The 24222-nt window shown below is 41.3% G+C and overlaps 1 protein-coding gene and 2 long non-coding RNA genes across 4 annotated transcripts; 1 reads left to right on the forward strand and 2 right to left on the reverse strand.

Annotated features, from left to right (window-relative positions):
- Positions 1-7847: 7847 nt before the first annotated feature.
- LOC111261619 (uncharacterized) lies at positions 7848-11374 on the reverse strand. Its single transcript, XR_002681112.2, has 3 exons — positions 9352-11374; positions 8822-8925; positions 7848-8529 (listed from the first exon to the last, which is right to left on the reverse strand). It is a non-coding gene; the product is annotated as an uncharacterized LOC111261619 (long non-coding RNA).
- A 130-nt stretch (positions 11375-11504) lies between these two features.
- On the forward strand, positions 11505-18028 carry LOC111261612 (fatty acid-binding protein). 2 transcript variants are annotated; one of them, XM_022835223.2, is made up of 3 exons: positions 11505-11705; positions 15135-15253; positions 17002-18028. In XM_022835223.2, exons 1-3 carry the CDS (start codon positions 11627-11629, stop codon positions 17212-17214), a joined length of 411 nt encoding a protein of 136 aa, XP_022690958.1. In that variant the 5' UTR covers positions 11505-11626; the 3' UTR covers positions 17215-18028. The 2 variants fall into 2 exon arrangements, with proteins under 2 accessions (XP_022690958.1, XP_022690959.1); XM_022835224.2 differs by lacking the exon at positions 11505-11705 and adding an exon at positions 14401-14510.
- A 1273-nt stretch (positions 18029-19301) lies between these two features.
- LOC111261614 (uncharacterized) lies at positions 19302-23998 on the reverse strand. The gene is made up of 4 exons (XR_002681105.2): positions 22413-23998; positions 21965-22186; positions 21670-21779; positions 19302-21317 (listed from the first exon to the last, which is right to left on the reverse strand). It is a non-coding gene; the product is annotated as an uncharacterized LOC111261614 (long non-coding RNA).
- Positions 23999-24222: the final 224 nt, after the last annotated feature.

Below are 24222 nucleotides of genomic sequence, written 5' to 3' on the forward strand. Positions count from 1 at the left end.
CTCCACTCCGAACGATGCGGAGCTACATTTGTACGTTTTCATACTACTTTATATCACTACTACAGAGTGAATCGGGAGTTTTAGCTTTGATTGACCTTTGCGTCCCCATGACAGGTTTGATTCGAAAAATGATCGAAGACAGTAAAATTCTGTTTGCGCAATGAGTAGAGCATCAACTAAGTCTCTCAGATTTTACATCTACAAAATCGTGCCTAGACCTGTGTTTGTTTGGCTTCAAAAAGCGGCACCCATAACATATTGGCCCTGCACACTACTCAGACAAACTGGAATCCTTAAATGTGTCAGTTTTTGCGGTTGAAGGCTCGCTGTTTCACAGTTCAGCAAAACTTTCTTACCGCTCACCGCAAAAGGATCACAATCTATAACGCGATCGGATCGGGAAAAAATGTGCACGGCGTAATATTTACGAGAGCGAAGTTCGTTAGAGGACTGGTAGCAGATCCTTCATTCACAGAACATGACTTTTCCTCCCATATGGCCCTCCCCGAATTTTCTAGGAAGACGTTTATCCTCGGAAATGGATCCGTTGCGGGCGCCTCTGTTACCAATTGCCACTGTAGCGCGTAGAGCAGGCGGCAACGGCGGGACAAAGTCAATTTATTTCCCAGCCCTTAGAGGAGCAAACGATTTGAAAAATAGGACAGTTTTGTCCAGGAGTTAAAGAGAAAACTTGATTTGATATTTTCTACGTTATGACACAGATCGGCGTATGTCTGGGACATTACTCATGATGGTACGTTAACTTATTTAATTATTTCTGAAGGGGTATAGCAACCTATACCCCTTCAGAAATAATTATCTCACGGCTTATCCTTGACAGATGGTAGGGGAGAAAAAAAAATGCAGTTCTTTATATTCCTGTTAATGAAGCCAAAACGTAAGATATTAGTAGATGTTATTATGCACCATTCTTACTTGATCGCTGTAGCATACATATTTTTTTCGTTTTAATGATGGCTAGGGCAATAGAGAGGGTGGTATTATAAATCAATTTGTCATTAGTCGCGTGTTTGAACCTCGAGAGTCCGGCATCTCGGATACCTTTCTCTTAAAAAAGAACCTGTTTACACAGCCGGCATGACGGCCATGGCCAGGGACAATAGATCATTAAGAAGCATTGTTTGAAAGAAAGGGATGCCTCCCATGAAAAGACAAATGCTATCATATGCCGACAATGCCAGAGACATAAAAATGGAGGCAACGATGTAGACGTATTTCATGGCTTCTATAGTAATATAGGAAAAACTTCAGGCCCGTTGGCGATGTAGCACCTCAGAACAAGTGTTGGCCAAGGACCAAAAACGTAAATACGTTTAGCACTACCATCTAGCTCGACATATCTGTGGTCGATAAGGGTAACGCAAAATTTTCAAAAGTCCTACTTTGAATCTGAGTTTTGCTGACTAATATGTACATCATTTATAGCAATATTTTGCCTATTTCTTTTAAATATGAAGTATCTTAAGTCCCGCCAGCAGGTGAATCGTCTGAAATATATCCGCCTCGCAATGAATTATCCTCTTCTAAGTTAAACTCCTTTAACTATTTAGGAAACAACATAACAATAACGAAACAACAAATCGTTACGGACGCAATCGTATCAAAAACGGGGGCCAAAGACTACAGAGCGAGTGACTACACCTCTCAGGCTTTAAGTGAAAAAACAAATTGCTGCGATCACGGGACCTTTTAAGGAACGGAAATCATGGACAATGTCCTTTTTGTCGGTGGTTCACCTCCTCGAAGTAAGTATTATGAAAATTGTAAAGAAAATGAAGAAGAAAAGCAAAAAATAGACTTTTTTTTTCTTTAACGAACCCAAGACAAAACCTTCATATCAACCGAAAAACTTCTGCTGGACTTCCGAAAAGGATCAGTTGAGCGAATGGCATCAACATAGAGAGAAAGCCCTTTCGACGACTGTGCTACACAGATTTGAGCGCAAGCTGACGCTTATACTCGTGCAGGTTATCAGTGCCATTTATTATTAAAAGATATTGTTTAATAAGCAGAGGGTCGACATTGTGAAGTATCTCGAATATGTTCGAAGAGCAATATCATCCGATCGATTATTCGAGGCTTACGCATTACCCCATCGCTAGTTTTCCATCGCGGTTTCATAGTTCAGTATGTGAAGCGGTGTAGGATAGGACCAAGACTATAGGAAGCTTAGAACAAAAATTTTGGCTGTTGCAATATCGTGGGTACCATGTAAGACGTTTAGTTGTCTACGTGAAAATCAGCTATTAAAAATTTGCACACATTTGAAAATTACACAAATAAGGAATAACCTGGGTCGTTTTTTTTTTTTTTTTTTTTGCTTAGAATAGTTTAAGATCTTTAATAAAAAATGTCACTAATTGTATTCATAGGTGGGTATGCCGAGATGTCTACAAGAGGCTAGAGATAGATGAGATGCATTTTTGATTTGTTAACCAAGTTGATAGCCGTTAGATTGATTTTCTCAGCTCGTGCCAATGTGCGTTTCGTCAGCATGGCAGATACCCGCGACCATTTGCTGACCAGCGTATTCAGCACAGAGAGAAGACAGCGATAGATTAAAAGAAGTCAACAAAATTAGTAAGTCAATTTTACACTCATTAGCGGCATGCCCCAGAGGGGGGCCATATGCAGGTGTTAGAGTCGCAGTTTAAATAACTGGCTCATCTGTTTGCCAAGCAGTTCCTGTCATCATATTATGATCTCTTACTGCAGCGCCATAATAGGATAATGTCGAATACGAACTCTAGATTTCAGCGGTGAATTACCTCTACACTGAGGGAAGCTACGATACAGGCAAAAGTTATAGAAACCGCAGCTAAATGTAGAGACTCACTTGTGCTAAGACGCTCTGTTCAATAACCTTAACCTAATCATCGGACCAACAACCTACTGGTTAGGCCTGATAGTTTGATTGTAGCTGATTTTTACTTCAAAAAGCAACACTATAACTCCATAGTTACTTTCACTTTAAGACAGCACAATTCTAACATAGCGACTACGCGTGTGATGGTGTTTGAATGTCCTATTCTACGTCCGTGGCCATATGGCATATTCAATGCAGAAAATCAGGTAAGCTGTTAGAATAACATTCTCTATCTAAAATCGGAATCCAAAAAAAAGCGGGGTAAAGGCTAAGAAACCTGCTATTCTTTCAACGGCAATAGGTCGAATTTTCCCTGAATCGGTTTCCCGCATTGAACGAACATTGCAGATAATTCTCAATACACATTCGTTGGTTTATTTTAGAAAGAAGGAGCATTATATTTTCGCATCATGCCATATATCGACGCCGTATAAAGCTCGTACCGCAGTCATTGTTAGGAACAGTTATGTGGGTATACATCCGCTTGCTTCAATCATGAATGCGGCTTTAACAATAAGGAACACGTCTGTAATTGTATCAGATACCAGCAACGTTTTGATCTGCATTTTCAGCAGATAGTTCAGTTTGAAAAAACACAGCCTACCAAAATGTTGAGCATAGAGCTGTATCAAAGATTGTCGCAGCGTTCCGGCCATTTACTCTATTGGCGGCGTACGTCTTGAGTTGTGCCTGAGTCTGGCGATTGATAAGGAATTGATCGATACGAGTTACTGACCCTCTCAGATTCACTTGAGCAGAATCCACGAAGGTCAAATCGATCAACGAAGGGGAATGGACAGGTTTTTCCAAGAAAGGGAACAACAAAGAAAATGGGCTCAGGGTGTTTTTTTTTTCTATAGATTGTTCAAGTAAATTTAAACCCGTGAACTTTAGACCAGCGCTAATGTAGATAGCCAGTTAGCGACGTTATTTTTTACACTGTTTCGTTCGAAGGTTTTTCGGCCAGACGATGCGTACAGCAGACTTGTCGTTAGACATAAATAGCGTTGACTCAATTACTGACTATTATATAAATGCGAAAGCCTTCTTGCTCGCGCAAAGATCATTTGCTGAAATTCTCTAAAGCCAATATTTGCTTAGTTTAGCATACTTCGCATCTCATAGTTACGTTCTGTCTACCGATGCCGTGCTATAGTAGAAGATATGACACCGGAAAAACGAGGAAACGTTGGCCCAGTTTGGTTTCACGCGTGTTTACTTCTACAATTACCTCCCAATAGATGCACCAGATAGACCGTTTAGTAATCTGAAGGGGCGCCACCTTATTTAATTGATCCAATTTATCTTACTGCAATCTGATCCTACGAAAGTCTTCGGACCTACAAATGTATCATAAAATAAAACGAGCCGTTTCTTTCTTACCGTATTTCTAGTTCTAAGCGTAATACTGGTCCAGGAGCCGAAGCACGTATGGCTACATATAGTCAGATAGAATATATCGATCGAGCTGGCTAACCTTCCGTAACTATTTCCATCCAGCTTGGACACAGACTAACGCCTTTATGGCAGTGTCGTAAACTAGATCCGCCAAATGAGCACAACTTGTCTGTGACGTTTGTAACGCCAGTGTTGGCACATTTCTGCAAAGCTACTGTTTCTACCTATAATAGTTATAAGAGTAATATTTTTTTAAATTATATCTCATGTTGCCGCGTATAATTTAAGTGAACTCGTAATGAAGCCAAATAGCGTCCTAGAGATTACGACTCGTCCTGAAGTTCAATATCTATTTTATTTATCGCTTGTAATTTCATATTGGTCGCAAGGACAAAAATGCATCGCTGTTCGACCGCTGGAACAAGCACAAATTATGGCAGTCTAAGAAAGTTGCCTTACGGCATGCACTTTTGCAGTATCTAGACTGTAGCATACGAGGACCCGTCGCAGTTTCAAGTTCAAGAAACAGGCCATTCCACAGCGCGCCCGCCTATGTTTCATGAAAAACGCTCCCAGACATAAGATCCCAATTAACGTACCTAAATAAATGTCAAATTAATACGTTCAACTGTACTACCATTAAGCATTGCTGCAGATGACTGGCTCTTGATACGAAACGGTTTATGTCTAGGTCCGGTTTCGAAGCTAGGCCAGCTTACTTATCTTTAATTTTCGTGGGATACAATATTATTGCACCATCGTAGGGATCGATAGACAGCATCGGCGCGTTAGAAATGCGCTAAACATATAGTTCCATAATATCTATGCACACGTACTAGATGTTAGTTTAAACAGGAACACTTTTTTTCAGACAATAACCGTAGGTCAGCTAAAGATGTCTACTTGAACCTAAGCAGCAATCTGCGATAGACCTGTATCGACAGATTGCTAATACTATCCTCCTATTATTTGCTCCATCCTAATATCTGCTCGCCAAAATCGAGCTGCGCATCTGAGCTTTGGTCGTGACCACCAGTGGCCACTTGTTCCACAACCCGGATGCCGGTTTTTGCCTTCGGCCTTCAAACGCCGTCTTAGCAACGTTCGCTTATCCTGATAGCGACTCGACGATTCACGTGTCAACATTGCTCCGGCATTGAAGCTAGATCAGCCGGCCATGAACAACACTCAGGACAACTACCTGGATCAAGCCAGCCTTTGGCCAGTATTAAATAGACAAAAAATAAGTATAAATAGACCACTGTTAGTCGGAGTATATGTTTAGTCGGCTAGATAAGTGGTAGATTTATCAATCGCCGAGACAGCTTTATCTCTTGGAAAAAATATACCCCAATACGTACGAAAAATTGCGGTTAGATTAATTCCGTGCTGCTTCAGTGCTGAAATTAAGGCACCGTTAATATATATCTAGATAAATTTTAGTGCAGCCAGAGTTAAAGTAACTTGAAATAAGTTGATGATTAGAAGATAAGCTTTGAGCGTCTTAATTAGTTAAAATAAACTGAAGGACTGCTAATTCCCATTGACTTCTGAGAAGCTTACAGGCAACAATGCTCGCCACGTATACGTCCGAGAAGATCATGACAGAATCGCTAAATTTGAAAAGGTGTTAGCTATGGTTTATGCAAATTTTTCATGTTCTGAAAAAATATTGGCTGAATATTTTACAGGCGAACAGTTATCATGTATCATATTAAATTGTACGACAGGTTGGTACGATGCGAAGGTAGTCTGATCGAGCATTCCTATTACAGGTTTTCCTAACTTGTTTCGTTGCATTTATTTGTCAGTAACGAATAATTAATATTGTTACGCAACCTAGGATCACCTAGCTGGAATTCATTTAAAAAATTAAGCTAGGGTAAAAAATCATTACAAAAAACACTAGCTCATCTCGTAAACAAGCAAGTTTTGAATTGAATAAATAAGCACAAACTTGAATAGTAGATCACCTGTAAAATATCAGAACGACATGATTGTTATATATAATCCTCTTCCTATAATCTCCATATGATCGAAAATTAGTCAGGGTCGTAAAAAATAGCTAGTGACTTTATACCGCTGGCTAAATAATGAGGTGTTGATTGCACTCGCTGGTACAATGGTTGACTAAATTGAGTTAGACTGACCCGCGGTTTCATCGAAACTATTCCATATCATTCCAGTATTATAATGAGACATGTTAATGGCGAACACCTTATCAGGTACCAGTGTCTAGCCATTTTGAATTCGATAAGTCTAGGAAACATGAAAACGGTAGGCTTGAAAGCTGATGTTCTAACCGTAACAACAAAGGGTGTGTATACGGAACATTCTCGATAATGTTACTTTTCAATTTTCGTTAAATTAGAATACTAAACTAAATATATAAAGTAACAAGTTTAAATATCAATCAATGTGCACCTAGATACTGCTGTGAGCAATAGTCCACACACGGAACCCCCTTCTCCCCCGTCCCACGTAGATTTTCAAAGCTCTGCCAATATTGCAGTGATCGGTTCGTTCGGCGAATCACGCTCGGCTGTTTTTGTTTATCTTACTCTATTCAGCTAAACTATTACCGCCTGTATCCCTTTGGCTCTTGTGGGTTTGGCCATTTGCACGTTTGTAGCTAGCTAACTAACTTCTAAAGCAGCGACTGACTATTTTGTAGTAGTCGCTTCGATAATATGGCTAACAGTGCGGAATTGGAGGTGGTCGCACGTGTACCAAGATGAGCGCGGGCATCTTAACATCGTTCCCTTAGTCTACATGAGACCAAACGTCGGCCGTTAGGGTCCCATCGAGGCGACGCCACCGCACCATCAGCAGAAGCAGTCGTTTCTTGGTATACGCATCTGGCATTCACTGCTGTTGAGGCTCTTCCGAAACTCTGTGCAGATTTCAGGATGAGTCCGGCATAAGATTAAGCTAAATAAATCGAGATCACCACACGCACATACAGGAGCACACATGTACATAGAGGCATACAAAGCTCTAACGCACTTCACCCAGTTAATCAGCGCGACGTATACCGCCAGACTAATCGCGGCAGCTTTAATAGCAAAAACGACAAGTAGCGGCCTCATCTGCGGTCGCCAACGCACGCGACAGCATCTGCCTATGTCTTTGCTTCGCGCAGATTGCAGTGCCTTTCTCAAAGGAAGCTCGATTCTAGCCAACAGCGGTCTCACCAGCAGCTACGATATTAAACGAAAGCTGCGATGGCCGTAGGCAATAATAATAACAATTATTTATGAATGGACCGTCGGACTAGCTGTGGCGGTTGTTGTACTGGCCGACAATCAGCGCGTCGAGAAGAACGACCTGTGCAAAAGAAATTGACCGTATTGAGTTTATACAAGTAACCACCGTTTCCGTCATCATTGGCGGCGGCAACAGCAACAGCAGCAGCAACAACGACAACATGATAAGGAAAAGCATCATCTCCATTTTTCGTAGCATCGAGTCCAGGCACCGTCTTCCTGTCCGCCTTCGGCTCTAGACAAGCAGCAGTATATCAATAGGACTAAATGGTCGTCTAAAAAAATCGTCGAACGCATAACAACCAGTTGTACAGCCAAATTATGCAGCGCACAGATATATTGAAACACAAAGAAAAACATTGACAGCAGGTATTGTTATCAAAACGAACCAACAGAACGAAAACTCACTGGTACATTGAGACGGGTTGGGCATTTCTTTCTAGACGCTCCTCACAACAAAATACATAAAGGTACAAGAGGAATGGCACTTTTTAAATCCATTTATAGTTAAATTGGAATACATTATATTTACGCTAACTGATCTGTGGCTCCGTCGTACCAGGCAAGCAGCTCCATGCCGGTACACCGTCTGGAGAACGTAGCTTGTAGATATATCAGTAGGAAATAGGTAAGTAACATAGATCTAAAACAAATACCGATTGTTATGTCAATAATCGTGTGAAATAGGATGTCATTTATAGGAATTTGTCTTGAGCGTCTAGGCGAGCCGTGTTTGTTAGCGGACACAGCCGACTGTTTCTAAATGAAGCCATTATTAATGTCCTACGTCAATGGTTTTGGCAGCTTCAAGTTTATATTACTAAGGTCTTCTCGAGTTCTTGGAGAATCACGCCTGTCTCGTTCTTTCAAACGAACGTCAGGTGAACGGTTGAGCATCGGTAGAAGTTATTCAGGTAATCTGTTTCAAATTCGACTGGTCTCGACCTGTATCGTGCGTACGTACTGCACGCCCCGCAGCTTGGTCGTCCATGCGAAGAATAGAATTAGTAACTAGGCATATTTTTTTTTACATCGTTTAAGGCATATAAATCAACGGCATGCATTACACGACTTTGTATCATTCGGTCACAGTTTCGAGTGGAAAAACAACTGTGTCGGGAAGGCTTAAGTGCGAAACGATAAATAGGCCCGTAGATAGAAAGGCATGAGAAACCAATACACATTATACCGACTAACCTTCTATTAAGACCCATATGTATTCATTATAATCTAAGTCTGCATTTTTAAAAAAAGGTCGCGGCACACTTACTGTGCGGTAGGGTCACTGTAGCCTGAAGAACATCATTTATTCGTATTGTAAAAGTTCTAGCGAATATAATTTCATGTTGCAGAATGCTTTTGTAGACGTCAAACCTAGGAAATAGTATACCAAATACCAATAATTCAAATAAACTTTAAACAACGAATAGAACACGCTTAAAAGGCCGTTACTTCTTGGACCTACTACAGCTGAATACAATTCAGTCCTAATTAAACACATACTCATTTAATAGCAAAGATTGTAATGAAGACATGTTAAAGGCATAGCTTTGCGAAATCTCGTATCTAAAACTTGATCATAACTTCGTAGCTTTGATAGACAATAATAAAAAAAAATTCTACATAAATTAACAAATCCAACAAGAATAATGTAAACGTTTTATTGAATTTTCTGTTAATTAGAAATTTCACTTATATACGAACGTGTTACAATTATATGACTCATTCAAGGAAACGACAAAGCGGTAAATGTGTATATTGAATTTTTCTGATTTTCACGGTAACTTATTTGAACCTCACCTCTAAAGGTACTGCCACTTTTTCACAGTTGACTAGCCTTCATGTGTATGCAACTATTTCCAAGGTCTCTAATGGTCTCGATATCCGTTTCTATGCAACAGATTTTTTCTTTGTGTACAGCGAACGCTGAAAAATCCTCCCCAATCCCAGAGCAGACGACAGAAGCGGCTGATGAGGTCAGAGAAAGGTAAGCCGCCGCCGCCGCCGCCACCAGGCCTGCACGTTTACCGTGAGGTGATTGGTCCGATCAGCGTATGCAGCCAACCATCAGTAAAAGATATTTCACTATTGAAATGCAGGAAGCTAACGTAATTGAGCTAAGGTAACTGTGAATCACACTGAAGTGTGGCCGTGAAGAGCATCATCATACGATCGCTAGCGTCGTCATCATTTCCGTTACCTGCCAATTCCCTCAAGAGCAACAGAAAAAGGCGACCAAGTTTGAACGCATCGCAGGAGCCAGAAGGCGTTTATCGATTCGTCCGCCCATCCGCCGTGATTCATTTAGCCCGTTTGTTGTTTTAATTTTGAGCAAATGCGAAGCCTTAATAGAAGCCGCCGATGGAGCACTTAAGCACAGAGCGGATCGGCTTTATGGAACGGATTGAGGAACTGAAGGAAAATAATCGAAGGGGTTCTGGCTGCAGCCCATTGATGTATTACAAGTACAATACACAGCAAGGTAAACAGGGTCTATTTCGTATGATTTTAGATGGAATGATTGAAAAGAGAAATTGTATCTGGCCAAATTTTTGTATCCTCCGCCCGCGAAACAAACACGATGGTATGGCTTTATTTAGCTTATAATTGTAAAGCAAGTAAGTAAACACGTAAGACCTTCACACGTGTTCCGATCTGGTAAGAAGTATTTAACGAACAACAAAGCGATACAGACGTAAGTACAAAACAGATGGGGAACAGAAAATGCTGGTGTTGGCTTTCATAGCGTTTGCCCTGTAAAGTTTTTTTCTCCATAGTTTAAGTGTTTTTCATGTGAACGACTTTAATTTGAATGTAACAAGTGATCGGAGAACCTAAAATTATTCGGAAATAGCTGGTTTTATTAACATAAACTCGATTCGCGGCCCAACAAAAATTATACAGCGCACTACAAGTTTCAATACACTCGGCATTTAAATAAGCTGCATTAACTCTTCCCCAGGTTGGTCAGGTGTTTAGAGAATTTCGTTTTTTCAGCTGATTCGACAGATGTAGCTATCGGTCGTATAGAGTCCGATGCAACTATTCATATGCGGTAAGGGGTTTCAAGGAATGCGTCATGACGACCTGGATTTTCCATGAAATTACCAATACACTGTCAGAGTGCTCCTGTCTGTGCTCCTGTCTTTACGGACAATATAATTATCCCGCGCGACAGAGTAACGAAGCTGCCCATGTGTACAAGTAATATAGGAGGTAGCTACCTACAAGCGAATTATTTTTCCTTAATAAACAAAAAATTTTTTTTCGCGTAAGCAAAACGTAACAAGCGGAAGAAAAATCTGGAAATTTTTCAGTTTTACCAGTACTATTATCGCGTCAGCTTATCGCCTTTATTGAAAGCTTGGTCGTAATTTGACCTGAGTATGATACTTGCAAAAGGTCTAAGGAGTTCCATTATGAATTGCAGGACAATTGTTCCTCTAGAAAATTAGTAACTAAACTACTGTTGTAATGTTATTTAGATTAAGAATACACCGATACACAATGTAACTCTATCATAATAAGCAAGGCGCCATCTACCAGAACGACATGCGTTATAGCGTCGAACGTTCGCATTCGAACGGGTGACCAACGCTGGACGCGCTAGATAGTCGCTTCTTACAACGAGTAAAACAAGTCGATTATAATGATGTCGGCGGCTGCGATGGCTTGCTTGTGTGTGCGTGTATACTTGTTAACGATATACGGCACATGGCGGCAAATTAGCAAAGGGGCCCTACCACGACCCTTTCGGCACGATCAAACAACCAGTAAAATACCCTATCAGTGCATGATTTAGCGCCATCTGGTGGCGTTACTAAGCTAGTGCTGAGTTTACAGGCGCTAAACAGCATGACAAATCTGTCCCTCTAGTGATCATTCGAGCTGCGTGCGCACTCGCTGGACCCTTTCCCACGCTGTTTCTGTCGGCATCAGCAGCAAAAACTGTAGGACAACACGCGCGGACTATGTTTCTCCAGTCATTCGAGTTGTCGTCGGCAGTTCTACAATAGTGACTGGCAAGAGTTTTTCTTACGAACGACATTAACACAAATACCAAAAACCATTCGCCATGGCCGCTGCATTCGTTGGATCGTGGAAGCTCACCGAAAGCGAGAAGTTTGATGACTTCCTAAAGGAACTCGGCGTCAGTGAGTATCAAACACACATAGTTAAATGTTGGTGAATGAATGCTCTCCCTATACCTTCTCCCTTAGCAAACCAATAGCTAATCGTTTCATTACGATCGTGTTCATCAGAATGTGGACGTCATACAAAAAGTCTGTATGTGCCGCGCTATCTTCTTGCAACGTGACGGTTCATTTCGGGATGTCACTGCTGTGCCACATATATTTGTATATATCGTGCGCTTATCGTTGGAAAATAAATCATCTATGGTTTACTTTCTGGTGATAGACCTTCCTTCGGATGATTACTGTATTTCGTTCTCCAAAGACAAAGCTGCTGAATAGTAATTTTACTCAATCCTAAATTAGCGACCCTTTTGTATCTCTCGTAACGTCGCCAGGCCTCACTTCAACGGACCGGGGGGCTGAGGAAGGGTAGTTGACGATTAGCGGGTGCCAATTTCAGTCTTCCTACTCACGCGACATCCGTGTGAATGGCACATATAGCCACCGTGTCACTCTCAAACTATTGGCCCTTGCTTCCATTGAGTCTGATATTCACATATTTACCAGTAGTTTGTACAGCAGCCCGTGGTTAGTGGTGTGCCGGTGTGGTGGCGCTGATGCTTGCCGCTGGATGACCGCCGTTTTGTTGTCGGTTTCCGTGTGAAGAGGCATGGCCGGTGCCGGCTTCGCAATCCACTGTTTCTCTTGGTCCTGCTGTCCTGGGCGCGCTGACAGTGGCGCCTCGTGGCGAGCGCCGACTATGTGACCCCACCTCAGCTTGCGGCCGGTATCTCCGATGCCGGCAAGGCGATTTCATTGCGTCTATCATTGCGAGCCGCAGATACCGCTTTGGAAGCTTTCGTTGTTTTCAACAACCTAACAGCAGTTTGGGCCAGCTCTGTGCTAGGACATATGTTCCAGCAGAGTCCTGAGCTCATGTGTTTAATATTTATACATGAAAAAAATAAGCACATTTGTTTAGGCAAGACTTGCCGAAAGGATTCAACTCTACGTTTCGTTCTAAATCGGCTGGTAGAATTATGTTAGATACGCCGAGATAACTTGATAAACTTTGCTACTTTATCATTTGCTATAACTTGTAGAAGAGCACATATTCGTAACTGCTGTAGCTGTCCGATGGAAGCAACCCACCGGATGCAACATGATTCTAAACGTTCAAATAAATCTAATAAATTTGAATTCGAACGATGGGACAAAACGAAGATTCAAGGTTATGTCGCTGTGGCTGTTGACGCGCATGGACCTGTGGCCGCTCGGTGCAAAGATGATAGCGGCGAACGACCATTGTCAGGTAACAGTAACTAGTAAACGAGAGATGACGCGATGAATATGGTAGAGCATGTGGCTTTCCGTTCTCATCACAGGATCGGATAGGCAACGATCGGCAAGAACGAGGCACCTGGTTGCAGAGCTGAACGCAGATCAATTGCTATATGAGAAGTCGCAGAAGAAGCGACTTTGCCAGGAAATAGTTGCGCCGCTTCCTGTCAGGAATGAATCTCGGAATGAATGTCTATGACGCAATGGTGTCTATGCTGTTTGTATTCGAAGAACAACCATCATGATCTCACCTGTTCTCGAATGACATGGATTTCTGTCTTTTTACAGGAAGTAGAAGTAGTCCACTTTTACTATGTAATAAATAAGCAGATAGTTCAGAAAAAGAGAAGGAAATCCACTACCTAATGCTACGCTTTGATGGACGCGCTTATTGCTGGCTGAGGTGGTAATTGGAGAAAAGTCTGTGCAGATATAGTGTCTCATAGATTTTTTCAACAGGCAATTTTTATGATTAGTCCATTATCGAAGCAATGATACAACTATGGCAATCCATATCAAACTAGATGGGAGCGTAACGCAAAGAAACTTTTTGTTGCCACCCGCTACGTTTGGCAGAGCTCTGCTGGAACAGAAACTACCAGAATCAAAGCTTCTAATCATGGTTTGCATTTGAAACGACGACCGCCATCTTGGCCAGATACCGCCGCCATCGACTGCAGCGGATGTCATTTTAACGATTTACTGTCAGTAGATAGATTAGCTTTTAAACGTGCGTTATGTCGTAATTCACTCAATAGTTATTTCTGTCATCCTCAGCAGACCGAACGTTATGTACGCATACATAGGTCCCATTCCGATTGTTTGTGGAAACGTTTACGGTGAAAAGTTTTTGTTCATAGCCGAAGTCCTGCGTTAGGCCATCCAGAGGTTTCATTTTCCAACTATATACTATAATTAAATCTAGTAATCACAGCTATCTTTAAGCAAGGAAACGTGGAAAATACCTGGTTTTATCTTTAAGTTCCGGCTAGTACGGCTTTTCGCCATAACCACAATTTACAACACGTTACTCAATAAGCAAAAGTACACGAACAGGTTAACTTTGATTTCCACTTGTGAACTGCAATAGAGTACAAGATTCTGTTGTGGCAAAGATCATTATACTTCCAACTGTCGGTGTAGTTATCCTTGTTTTTATCTGACGACACGGTAGTTACGTTTGATGTTTGTTAAGACCATTAAAGAACGGCCCTTTTCCTGTAACGCGCACTACTTTCCGGTTACTCGTTCCAGAATGTAGTTGATATGTGAAAGCATTGCTTAACGCTGGCCGAGACCCAATGAAAGACACTGTGGCATGACACATTTGAGCCTGTTTTTGGAAAGATAACAAAATCCTATTGTCTCTGGTCAGCATTGATCCGCTTCATCTTGCTGCTTGTCCACGAGTGTTGGAACAACTATTTCAATACGCGATACACACGGGTGATGAGCAACGTGTCAATATGCCCAATTAAGTAGGTAAGCTCGAACTTGTATTGTGGTGGATGTAAAACACGAAAGAGGATGTTGCATACTTGAAATTATGCACATTAGTGCTCCTTTAAGGTTTAACCGTAAGTTTACATTTATGCTATAACCTGGCCGTCGTCGCTTCCCTTTCACGGAACGCCGAATGCAATGTATTAATATAATAATATCTAGCTCATTCGCAACAAATACGGAAGGTCAATCCAAAGTAACATTGGTCAGTAAAGTCCGTCCGAGGGAGCTTACGAGGAGAACTTGGTACGAAGGTTGGTAACAACATAACGGTTCAAAATTAGGCTAACAGCCTCGATCAATGGGTATAGCTTGATGCTTGCATTAGATCACAAAGCTTGCTTTTTTTTTTCTGTAAACGTGATATCTAGCTAATGAAATATAGATACCTTAGAGTTTCAAAGCAGTCCTTTGCTCACCACCTGCAAAATCAGTGGCCAGTTGACCCACCCGAATTTCTTACGCGAATCATCACACACTGGTTTCAGTTAATCAAAATAAAACTGTGGTTATATCTTCGAAGTACTGTTTGCTCTTTAACTGATGAAAAACTGTGTACGTAAACCGTGTTGTTCTTTTGTGTCTAACATTCTCTGATCGCAGATATGGTCCTCCGCAAATTTGCACAAGCCGCAACTCCAACTGTTAATATCAGTAACGAAGGCGATAAATGGAAGATTGAAACCATCACAACTATGAAAACGTCATTGATCGAATTTAAGGTAAACTTGGTATTGAGATATTTGGCTCTTTCTCATTTCTCTGTCCACCATAACCTCTGCAACTATTCCACAGTGTGCATCACAGACAAGTTCATATTCGCCCACATGTACATTTATAGGCAGTCCCCCGAAATGGATACGATTGGGTGGAGGTCTCTTGTTATCTGCCCGTCTACTCTATAAAATATCACAACAAACAACAATGAACAAAATTTCAATGTAGCATCGTGTGCTATGGCGACTTGCATGTGTGTGAAACATTTGTATAAACGTGTGAAGCATATCGCCATTATATTATGTATATATAAGAAGGAGTCACTCAGTAGGAAGTTGGCTACATTGCTTGCCGTTGGAAATTAATATGATTGTACTGTTCGCCTGTTAACCAGACAGTTGTCACAATCAGATGTCTCTGGCAGGACCGCTAGCAGCAGAAATTGATTCACAGCATTTCAATATTTTACATACGTTATGACAGCTTTCGGCGGTGGCGGAGAGCGTCAAACGCGCGCTCCTATTCGAAAGGTTCATTCGTTTATTGTTGGATGGTTACCCAGTCGGGAGCAACCGTCTTGTCTACTTGACTGGGTGGGTCCTTCATTCACACTATCTGACTGATACTAATCTTGGAGACCAAATGCCATCTGTTCTATTCCATTGGCGTGTATGTTGGACAACATACACGCCAATGGACCTTATTGGCTTTTCGCCAGAACAACAAAAAATGGCCGGGCAGCTTATTTGACCCCTTTCCTCCCTCGTCTGCTATTAACATAGTTTACGTATGGACGAGGCTATCATTTTGATTTGACTATTAGAACCACAACTTTGAGAACTGGAGATTGAATTTTGCACAAATTAAGCTCAGATGCATCTCCCACAGACTATGATAAATGTAAGTCGTGCACACGTAGCTATTTTTCTTACATGCACACCGCCCGGAGTTGCGGAGACACCCAATTAGGACACAGTTTCTGGTTGAAAATATTATTTGGAGCCAAAAAAAATTCTGACAAGTCCTTTTGCGAGCCTATATTGGCTTTTTAGATTCTAATTAGTATACGGCACTCATTTTTGCGATATTATTTCTCCAAAAGATTCCTGAAAAGGTCAAGGTCAAACGAACGATCATTCGGCAACTCTAATGAAAATCAAGGATGGAAGGTTTTACGATGATTCACTATATGACATCAAACGTTTAACATCCCCGAGTTTGTTACATGGGCAGAATTACTTGACGGCTAAGAGATCCTTTTTCATCACTTGGCTGAAGTAAATCAATTGCGTGACCCATTTTTAGTCACCTCGAGTCAGGCCTAACAAATGTTGAGTAAGCAGCAAGCGCGAGCTGGCCTTCTCCTCTCGAATAACGCCAGAGCTGGAATCACTCGAAATACCGGAATTTGTCGGAATTTGATAAAGCTTTTACCCGATCACAGTCAGCTAAAGAAGCACAGTCAAATGCTTAATTTATTATAGCATTATAAAAACATGCTCTGTTTGAGAGTCGCAACAATCAATACAGACGCCAATCGTAGATGAAAAATTTCTTTTTTATTAGTTATTATCTATTAGTTTCTATATTACAGGTTTCCCTAAGCTTTTCTTAAATGATAAACGATTTGCGAACGATACTGAACTGCATGATTCCGTAACTCAAAACCTCCGTTAGTTGTCTGTGGTAATGTCGCCAAATCAGTAAAACAGCGTATAACATATAATCATGAATATCTTTCTACAAATTTTAGATGGGCGAGGAGTTCCTTGAAAAACGCCTCGATGGTAACGAGGTCCGTTCGGTGATGACCATGGATGGTAACAAGATGATTCAGAAACAATTTGCCGATGAAGCCAAGAAGCTCAAGGAGGTCACGATCACCCGTTGGATTGACGGAAACCGCCTGCTTGTCGAAGCTGCCGTCTCCGACATTGTGTCGACCAGGAAGTACGACAGACAATAAATACTTTCCTTCAAACTAATCACTATTCGACAGACCATACATCTCCAACATGAAAATCACACAGAAAAATCTGCGAACAACTAGTTGCCTAGGTGAAGGGAAAGCAAAATATAAGCACAACGAATGGAGAGTCATTTCTACTTCTACAAGACATTGTTTGCATGTGAGTTTTGTACACCGAAGCTGAAATCAGTTCCACGAAAAATGGCGGTGCCGATCGTACCGGGTGGTTCACAGGTCGTTGAAAAATGGTCGCTTCGGATGCGAAAACACTAATTCGGAGCGGAATGAATTTGGCAGAAGCAAAAAAACAACTTCGATTGTGTGGAATCCATAAGGGAAAATAAAAGCTATGAGGTGCATGCATTAAATTTCATTATCATCGTGAAGTGTGGGTGAGACTTTTCGCTGCTGTGACATGCCTGGCTCATGTCAAAGGGAAAAACCCTAATTGCTGAATGGACTTACCTCAGGGGACGTCAGAAAGCTACGACAAATGGTACGAAAAAAAAGCATATTCTAAGGTATCTTAAGAGCTATTAAATAAGCGGGCCCAGATTCAGGGCAAGGACTCTAAGGTGGCTCTAAACGGAAACGGGCACTAAAAGAAATATCCAAAGGAGAACCACGCATAGCCGTTCATCCCAGAACCCAGAACCTTGCTGGACAAAATCTCGGATACATGGTAGGTCTAGCTGGCAGCTGGGTGGTAAACCGCCTGTATTCTATATCCTTTTTTTTGACATGTTAATAAAAATTAAATTTTCTTTGTATACACTTAATAAATCAGTCCTAGTTTCCTAAGAAAAAAAAATATTGTCGATTTAATAAATTAATATCATACATAGCGTGCATGTATTGCTTGAAACACACTAGGAGAGCAAAAAATTAGCGCGAGCACGCTCGAGGAGTGGGGGTCGAAATTCTACGGAAACGATAAGTACCGATTACAGAGTCACGGTTAAAGCATTACGCCATACTTTTATTCTAAACGAAAATCTTCATATTGGGTAATAGCTAGCTAGAAATATACCGCTCCTTTGTAAGCTTTCACATAAGATAGCGCAGAATAAGTCATAAAATGGCATAGATGTATGATAAAATATCACAGATCGAAATCACAATCTAACGTCGAGAGAAGTAATACTAAAAAACACAGAATTTCAACCTACAGATTACAGATAGGCTCTGCTGTTCTTCTAAACGAATCAAAAAAAAAAAACTACACGATCCGCACGACATTTTACTTCTGAAAATCCAAAAGTTAGGCTTACTTTTGTGCCTTCATCAATTTCGAGCTCGATGGAACTGTTGACTGGAATGAGCCAGCTAAAATGGTGTTCCATTGTTATCCGAAAAAAAATACCGTAAGCAGGTTGCATGAAGGACCAAGCCACGTTCGGGAAAAGGTACAAAATTGGCTTGGACAGATTGCCTTAAGGGCTAAGATTCGGTCAAACCAGCGAATCAAATCGTTGTCATTATAAGACTTGTCGAAGCACGATGTACTGCACTTTGCACACAATACGTTCTAATCTAGGCTTTTATTCAGTCCGCAACGTTTGCTTTAATGAATCGGCAAACAAGCTTTGACGCATATACTTACTCTACAGTGAGCATTTTTGAAAATATTTGGCCCATTTTTACCCAGAAACTAGTTTTTTTGTTTTTGACTCAGTGGATTACAACATGAATCTTTGTGTTGAAAGATTGTGATTCGACAATCAATGTGCATATATATAGCATTGACATTGGTCACACTTTGTCAATGGTAGAATATAATACGCGCAAAATCGAGCAAAATACCTCGTATCTTCATTTTCCGTTGTGCACTTAGTGCAATGTATGCTAGAACGGCGGAGGCATAAGAAATATTCGGAAGGAGTATATATGCCTGGTAGAGCAACTAACCTTGATACCAAGCACTGGGCGCCTCACACCCGTAAGTCTTCTATCTGTCCGTGCGCTATGACCGATATACTTATTTAGTAGTTGCTTATATGGCCGGAAATACCTTGGCTTATTCGTTTCTCTTCTATTTAGTAAAACTGTAACAATTCATGTCTCGGCATAGCGCAACAGGCTACTTTAACATTCAAGAGAAGCTCTTAGCTATATTGTTAGTTCGATTTCACCTCGTTTCGGCAAGCAAATACACTGGCAGAGTGTTATTTCGGTATTAGGTATTTTTACACATTGCAAATATTGCTATTGTTAGGATCCCAATTTTCTGTGCACTGGGTTTGAACAGATGGGGAAAATTCCCAAGTGATCTTCCTCCTATGCCCGAAAATTTTCAGTGATATTAAGCAGGCATGCTAAATGTAACGCACATCCGTGTTATTCGTTAACGATCTGTTTTATGTCATTTGAAGGGTTTATTTCGTCAGTTGTTCTACTTTTCGAATTTTCAGAAAATTGTAATTTTGTGCTAATTATGACGTTTTGAATTACAGTTACAAACAACTCCGCTCTTCATATTATAACATAAATATCAGATACGCTGTACACAGAAATCTCAAATCGCGTATCATTTTCAAGACAAACGATACCAAAGCATGTTTGGAAACCATTTACGTACAAATGAAATGAATTAATAATAATTTCGCAATTCTGACCAGATACGCACAAATTACACTCCTCTCTTTATTATTATTTTACCTTTATATAAGATCTAATGTCTCAACGAATAACCACCAGGTTCCATCCTAGATGTCGTAATCATCAAAGAGATCTTCTGCTCAACCATCTGCTAGCATCATTAATATTGCGTACCACTACACATCGACATGATTATGCGGTAAGTTCTTCTCAGAGACCTCTCCACTCAGTAACACATGTCGCCTCATATATTCTCCTGGAGTGTTCCATGTTTCATTGATAGCAAGCTTAACGACAACAGCAGAGGCGGCAGCTGCTGTCGTAACGACAAACATCGCTCTGTTTGCCACAGCCTTCCTGTCGCCATGGTGAGGCGCGTTCTTGCTAGATTTTCCAGCAGACGTTCGTGCTCAACGTGACTTTGATTTAGGCTCTCTTTTCCTCACAAAGAGTATTTTACTGCAATTGTATATTGCTCGGCCAGCGACCCAATTGCCGCCGCTGGACATCTCGTTTCGGGTTTAGTCGCCGCGATCTCTTGACCGCAACGAGTCCAACGCTTCCATTCGTTGTCAACATCGTTTGTCTTAACACTTGTTGAGCAGAGCTCCAGTAACAGCATTAGCAGCAGTCGCAATGGTAAGCAGCCCTATGTAATATCACGAAGCGTCGGTATTATCATCGGCTCCGGCAATGCTGCCAGCAACGCCCGCCTGCAGCGGCTCGACACGTACACTCACACACTCAGCTGGTGACTGACTACGTTCTGCTGGTGATATCTGAAGGTTATCGCGTTATGAACGCCACGCTATCGTCCTTTTTGATCGGTTGTCTAAAGTGGCTGTTGTTTTATAGGCTAGTTCTATTCTATTGCGGTAACACACAGAGGCATAGGTACGCACATTAGTACTAACTGCACAAACGTAGATTCTAAAACACAAAAGAGGGAGTTGGCGTGCGAGTCGACCTGCCTTTGGTATTTGCCCCTGCCGCCACTGCTTACGGAAAGGGCGCTGGACCCATAATGGAGGGGTGGCGGTCAACGGCGTTACTTTTGCTTTTGCCGGTCTTATTCTCAACGGGTTCGACGGCGAATTCGATAAACACCTATTTCGGAGTCGCTGGGTCTCGTATTTCACGAACACACGCTTAACAAACGATAACTAGGCGGGGTTTCGTTACGTCCAAACACACAATCGCGGTTATATGGGTCACTCCGCAGCGGTGATGCTAACATTTGCAGCAGCGAGTGGAGGCAATCGTTCTATAAAAAAACACGAGAGACTACCGATAATAGATGTCGAAATGCTACTGCTAGGGTCCCAATAACAATTCGACGGAATGTTTGACAAAGCAGCAAAACTAACTTCGCTCAAGCTTTGCCTTACGACTTACTTGCAAGGGCGAAGAGTGTATGCGTTAGTCACCTCGAAACTGTAAGCTCAATAAGAGGAGGAGAACGAATAAATACGTTTTTTTCGGTACGTGGTCAGTTCGTACTTCTGAAATCAATGTTTACATACTACTTAAAATATAATTACAATTGGATTATATTTCGCAGCAAATAGGATGTTTTACTTGCGAAAAGCATAGGGCTATCGTATGTATGCTGAATGATTAACCGACTGAACAAATCGGCGCCATTAAGCGAGTGGGCACTGATAAACATACGACATTGATGTGCTAAGCCGTAGGTAGACGACAAAACTCTGGCTATTAGTAGCTCGTATTTAAGAATGCCTCGGCCAGTGAATGAACAGTGGAACTGTGTTTTCGAGTGCATAATAAAATCCACATGTTGTGGTACTTTCGTGGTACATTTTATGATCCTCAGAGGATGCCGGTCTAACTCACCCCGTCACCATGGAAACTGCTTTTGTTTTAACTTCCAGTTGTGGTACACGACTCGTCTGTCCTTGTCGTCAGCATGTGAAATATCCGGGCTACCCAAATAGCTAAAAAGACTTCCATCGAAAATATCATTGTATTTAATTCAGCTATAAATAACCTATAAAATAACCTAATAAGCACGGTGGGGAGCAATTTAACTATATAGGTTTATTTGTTGTTACGAAACATCACAGATATGGAAGGGGGGTGCAAAAAATCGTTCATGAATATCCAGTAATGCAAGCAGCAGGACCTTTACCTGATTTTCTCTTTGTTGATCGGTTGAGAGCACCTGGCCTTTATGTGATTCTCTCTAACCCTTATCAAAAAAGTGTCAATGTCTAAAGGCTAGGTCATGGCTTTCCCCAATAGATTAAGGCAGGAACTTTAGGTTCACTTATGCCTGGTTTACAAAAAACTCATCGTCTGTATCGAATGTTGCAACGTTTGACAGTCCTTTGCGTGACGCTACGTTATTTACCTGTAATAGTTAATGGCGATGGTTTTAATTGCAAAGAAGAAAATAGGCACATCTGCTAAATTTAGGCCAAACGTTGTGCATAGCGGTTTAATAACGATTACAAGTACAGCTCTAGTAACAAACCCGTCTGCGTTTCCGCTTGGTGGCCTTTTTCTCAGTACGCTGACGATTTGTCAACGAAAATGTATCTGCCGAGCTGACAATCGTATCTCTTGTGCACACTTACACTTGGTCAACGACAATAACGGCGCTTCGTCACATTGGATGACACGTCGTAATGATGCACAGATGTTCCCATTGTTTGCACCGATGCAACTCAGCACAGTACAAACAATGGGAACATTCGAATGCTGGGTGCAGTCGATTTTCCACGAGATCTGGAAGATAGGCCAACGACATCCCCCTGTCTCATAGTTCAGAGGAACCGAATTTCTCTGCCATTTTGAGGCTCATGGACGCATATATTGCACGTGTCTATAAAAACACTACTCATAGCGTAGAGCGACGAATGAGGAAGTTGACGGAAGTGTTCAAGAGAAAGCAATCACGGGCGGCTCCCACATAGCACAAATGCAGGAACCTCAATAACAAATAACCTGTTATTATGGGATAGAGAGATTAACAATGTGCTCACAAACTACGCAATTGAAATTCGCGAAAAAAATGACTTATGACGACAAATGATAAATGCCGGGCTTAGCTTAAAAGCGTATCAAATACTTGTTCAGACTTTTTTTTTTGCCAATATCTTTCTTGGTGTGAGTTGCGTAGCTGAAGCTCTTGCTAATATATTGAGCTTGGACATCTATTTCGAAGTAGTTAGTACGACTGGATTGCAAAGTCAATTTGATCGGAGTATACATAATAGATAGTATGCTGACCAGATGGATAGCTGCTACCATGTACTAAAATTCGGAATGCCAAACAGGCATCCCGATATTTAACCTTCAGCTAAATTTTTCGCGTACTTGAAGATGGTGGACCGGCTTAATCAAACACTGCCCGTTTGCCCGAAAACGTTTTCGAATGCTAAATTACTCACACCTAGAAACAATTCCGCCAATGATTTACTTTCTAGCATACTTTAGCATGCCGAAGACTCTGCTTAGATACACTTTTATTCATTACGTATACATTAAGGCGCTTAATATGCACATGAACCTCTATGAAGGATATTTCAAAACTCACAAGTCAGTCATGGAAGAAGAAGTCGAAGTCAATGACTAAGGCTCTTTCTAGACAGGACAATGGAGTTGCCGATATTTCGACTTTACATAGCCTAAATCGAAATCTGTGAGAAAAAGTAACTTGGCAACTACCTTTTGGGGGAATATGTGATTCCGATAAAGGTATTGCCTTCAAATTTAGAAAAAGGTATTGTAAGTCACTTGTAAGAACATTGTAAGTCACTTACTTGATAACACATGGTACTAATAAATGAAACGCAGAATTTTCTCTAATAATGCTTGATTCGACATTTTAAAAAAAAAAATGTTAAAAAATACATTACAGCCGGTGGCCTGTATCTGCATAAAGTTAAGATGGCTTTTTCGTTTGGTGGCACTCAGGTGTCAACCGGTATAAGGAAATGCTGACAATTTTTTAATAGAGTGCGTGGCACTTTTCTGATATGGTCGAGTATTTCGGCAGAATTCAAGGAGTGTCAGCCAGAATAGCTGTTGATGCCAATACGAGTGCTCGATAATCAGATCATAGGCTTGCGACTTGCCTGGTACATTTCAGCGTTGTACTATGTGCCTCTATGAGATGGGGAGTTGGGGATCACTAATTAAATTAACTCAGTGGCAGGGATGGGAGTCGTTGCTTGTGTTCTGCAGTAGCTCTGCTTGCCAAGTTTTGTCCAAGGGCAAATAAAAGGCCGCAATAGCGCCACTCCTTTCGGTTGTTTCTTAATTTTTACTAGTTACAATTCGTTCTACTAAGGGGTTTCAATCACCTAAAAGTAGCCAATATCTTCGATACCGTGTATCACACAGATTCTTCGTCAATATCACGAGTTTATAGTGACTAACGGT

This window comes from Varroa jacobsoni, unplaced genomic scaffold, assembly GCF_002532875.2.
Source record: "Varroa jacobsoni isolate VJ856 unplaced genomic scaffold, vjacob_1.0 scaffold_573, whole genome shotgun sequence".
NCBI classification, from domain to species: domain Eukaryota; kingdom Metazoa; phylum Arthropoda; class Arachnida; order Mesostigmata; family Varroidae; genus Varroa; species Varroa jacobsoni.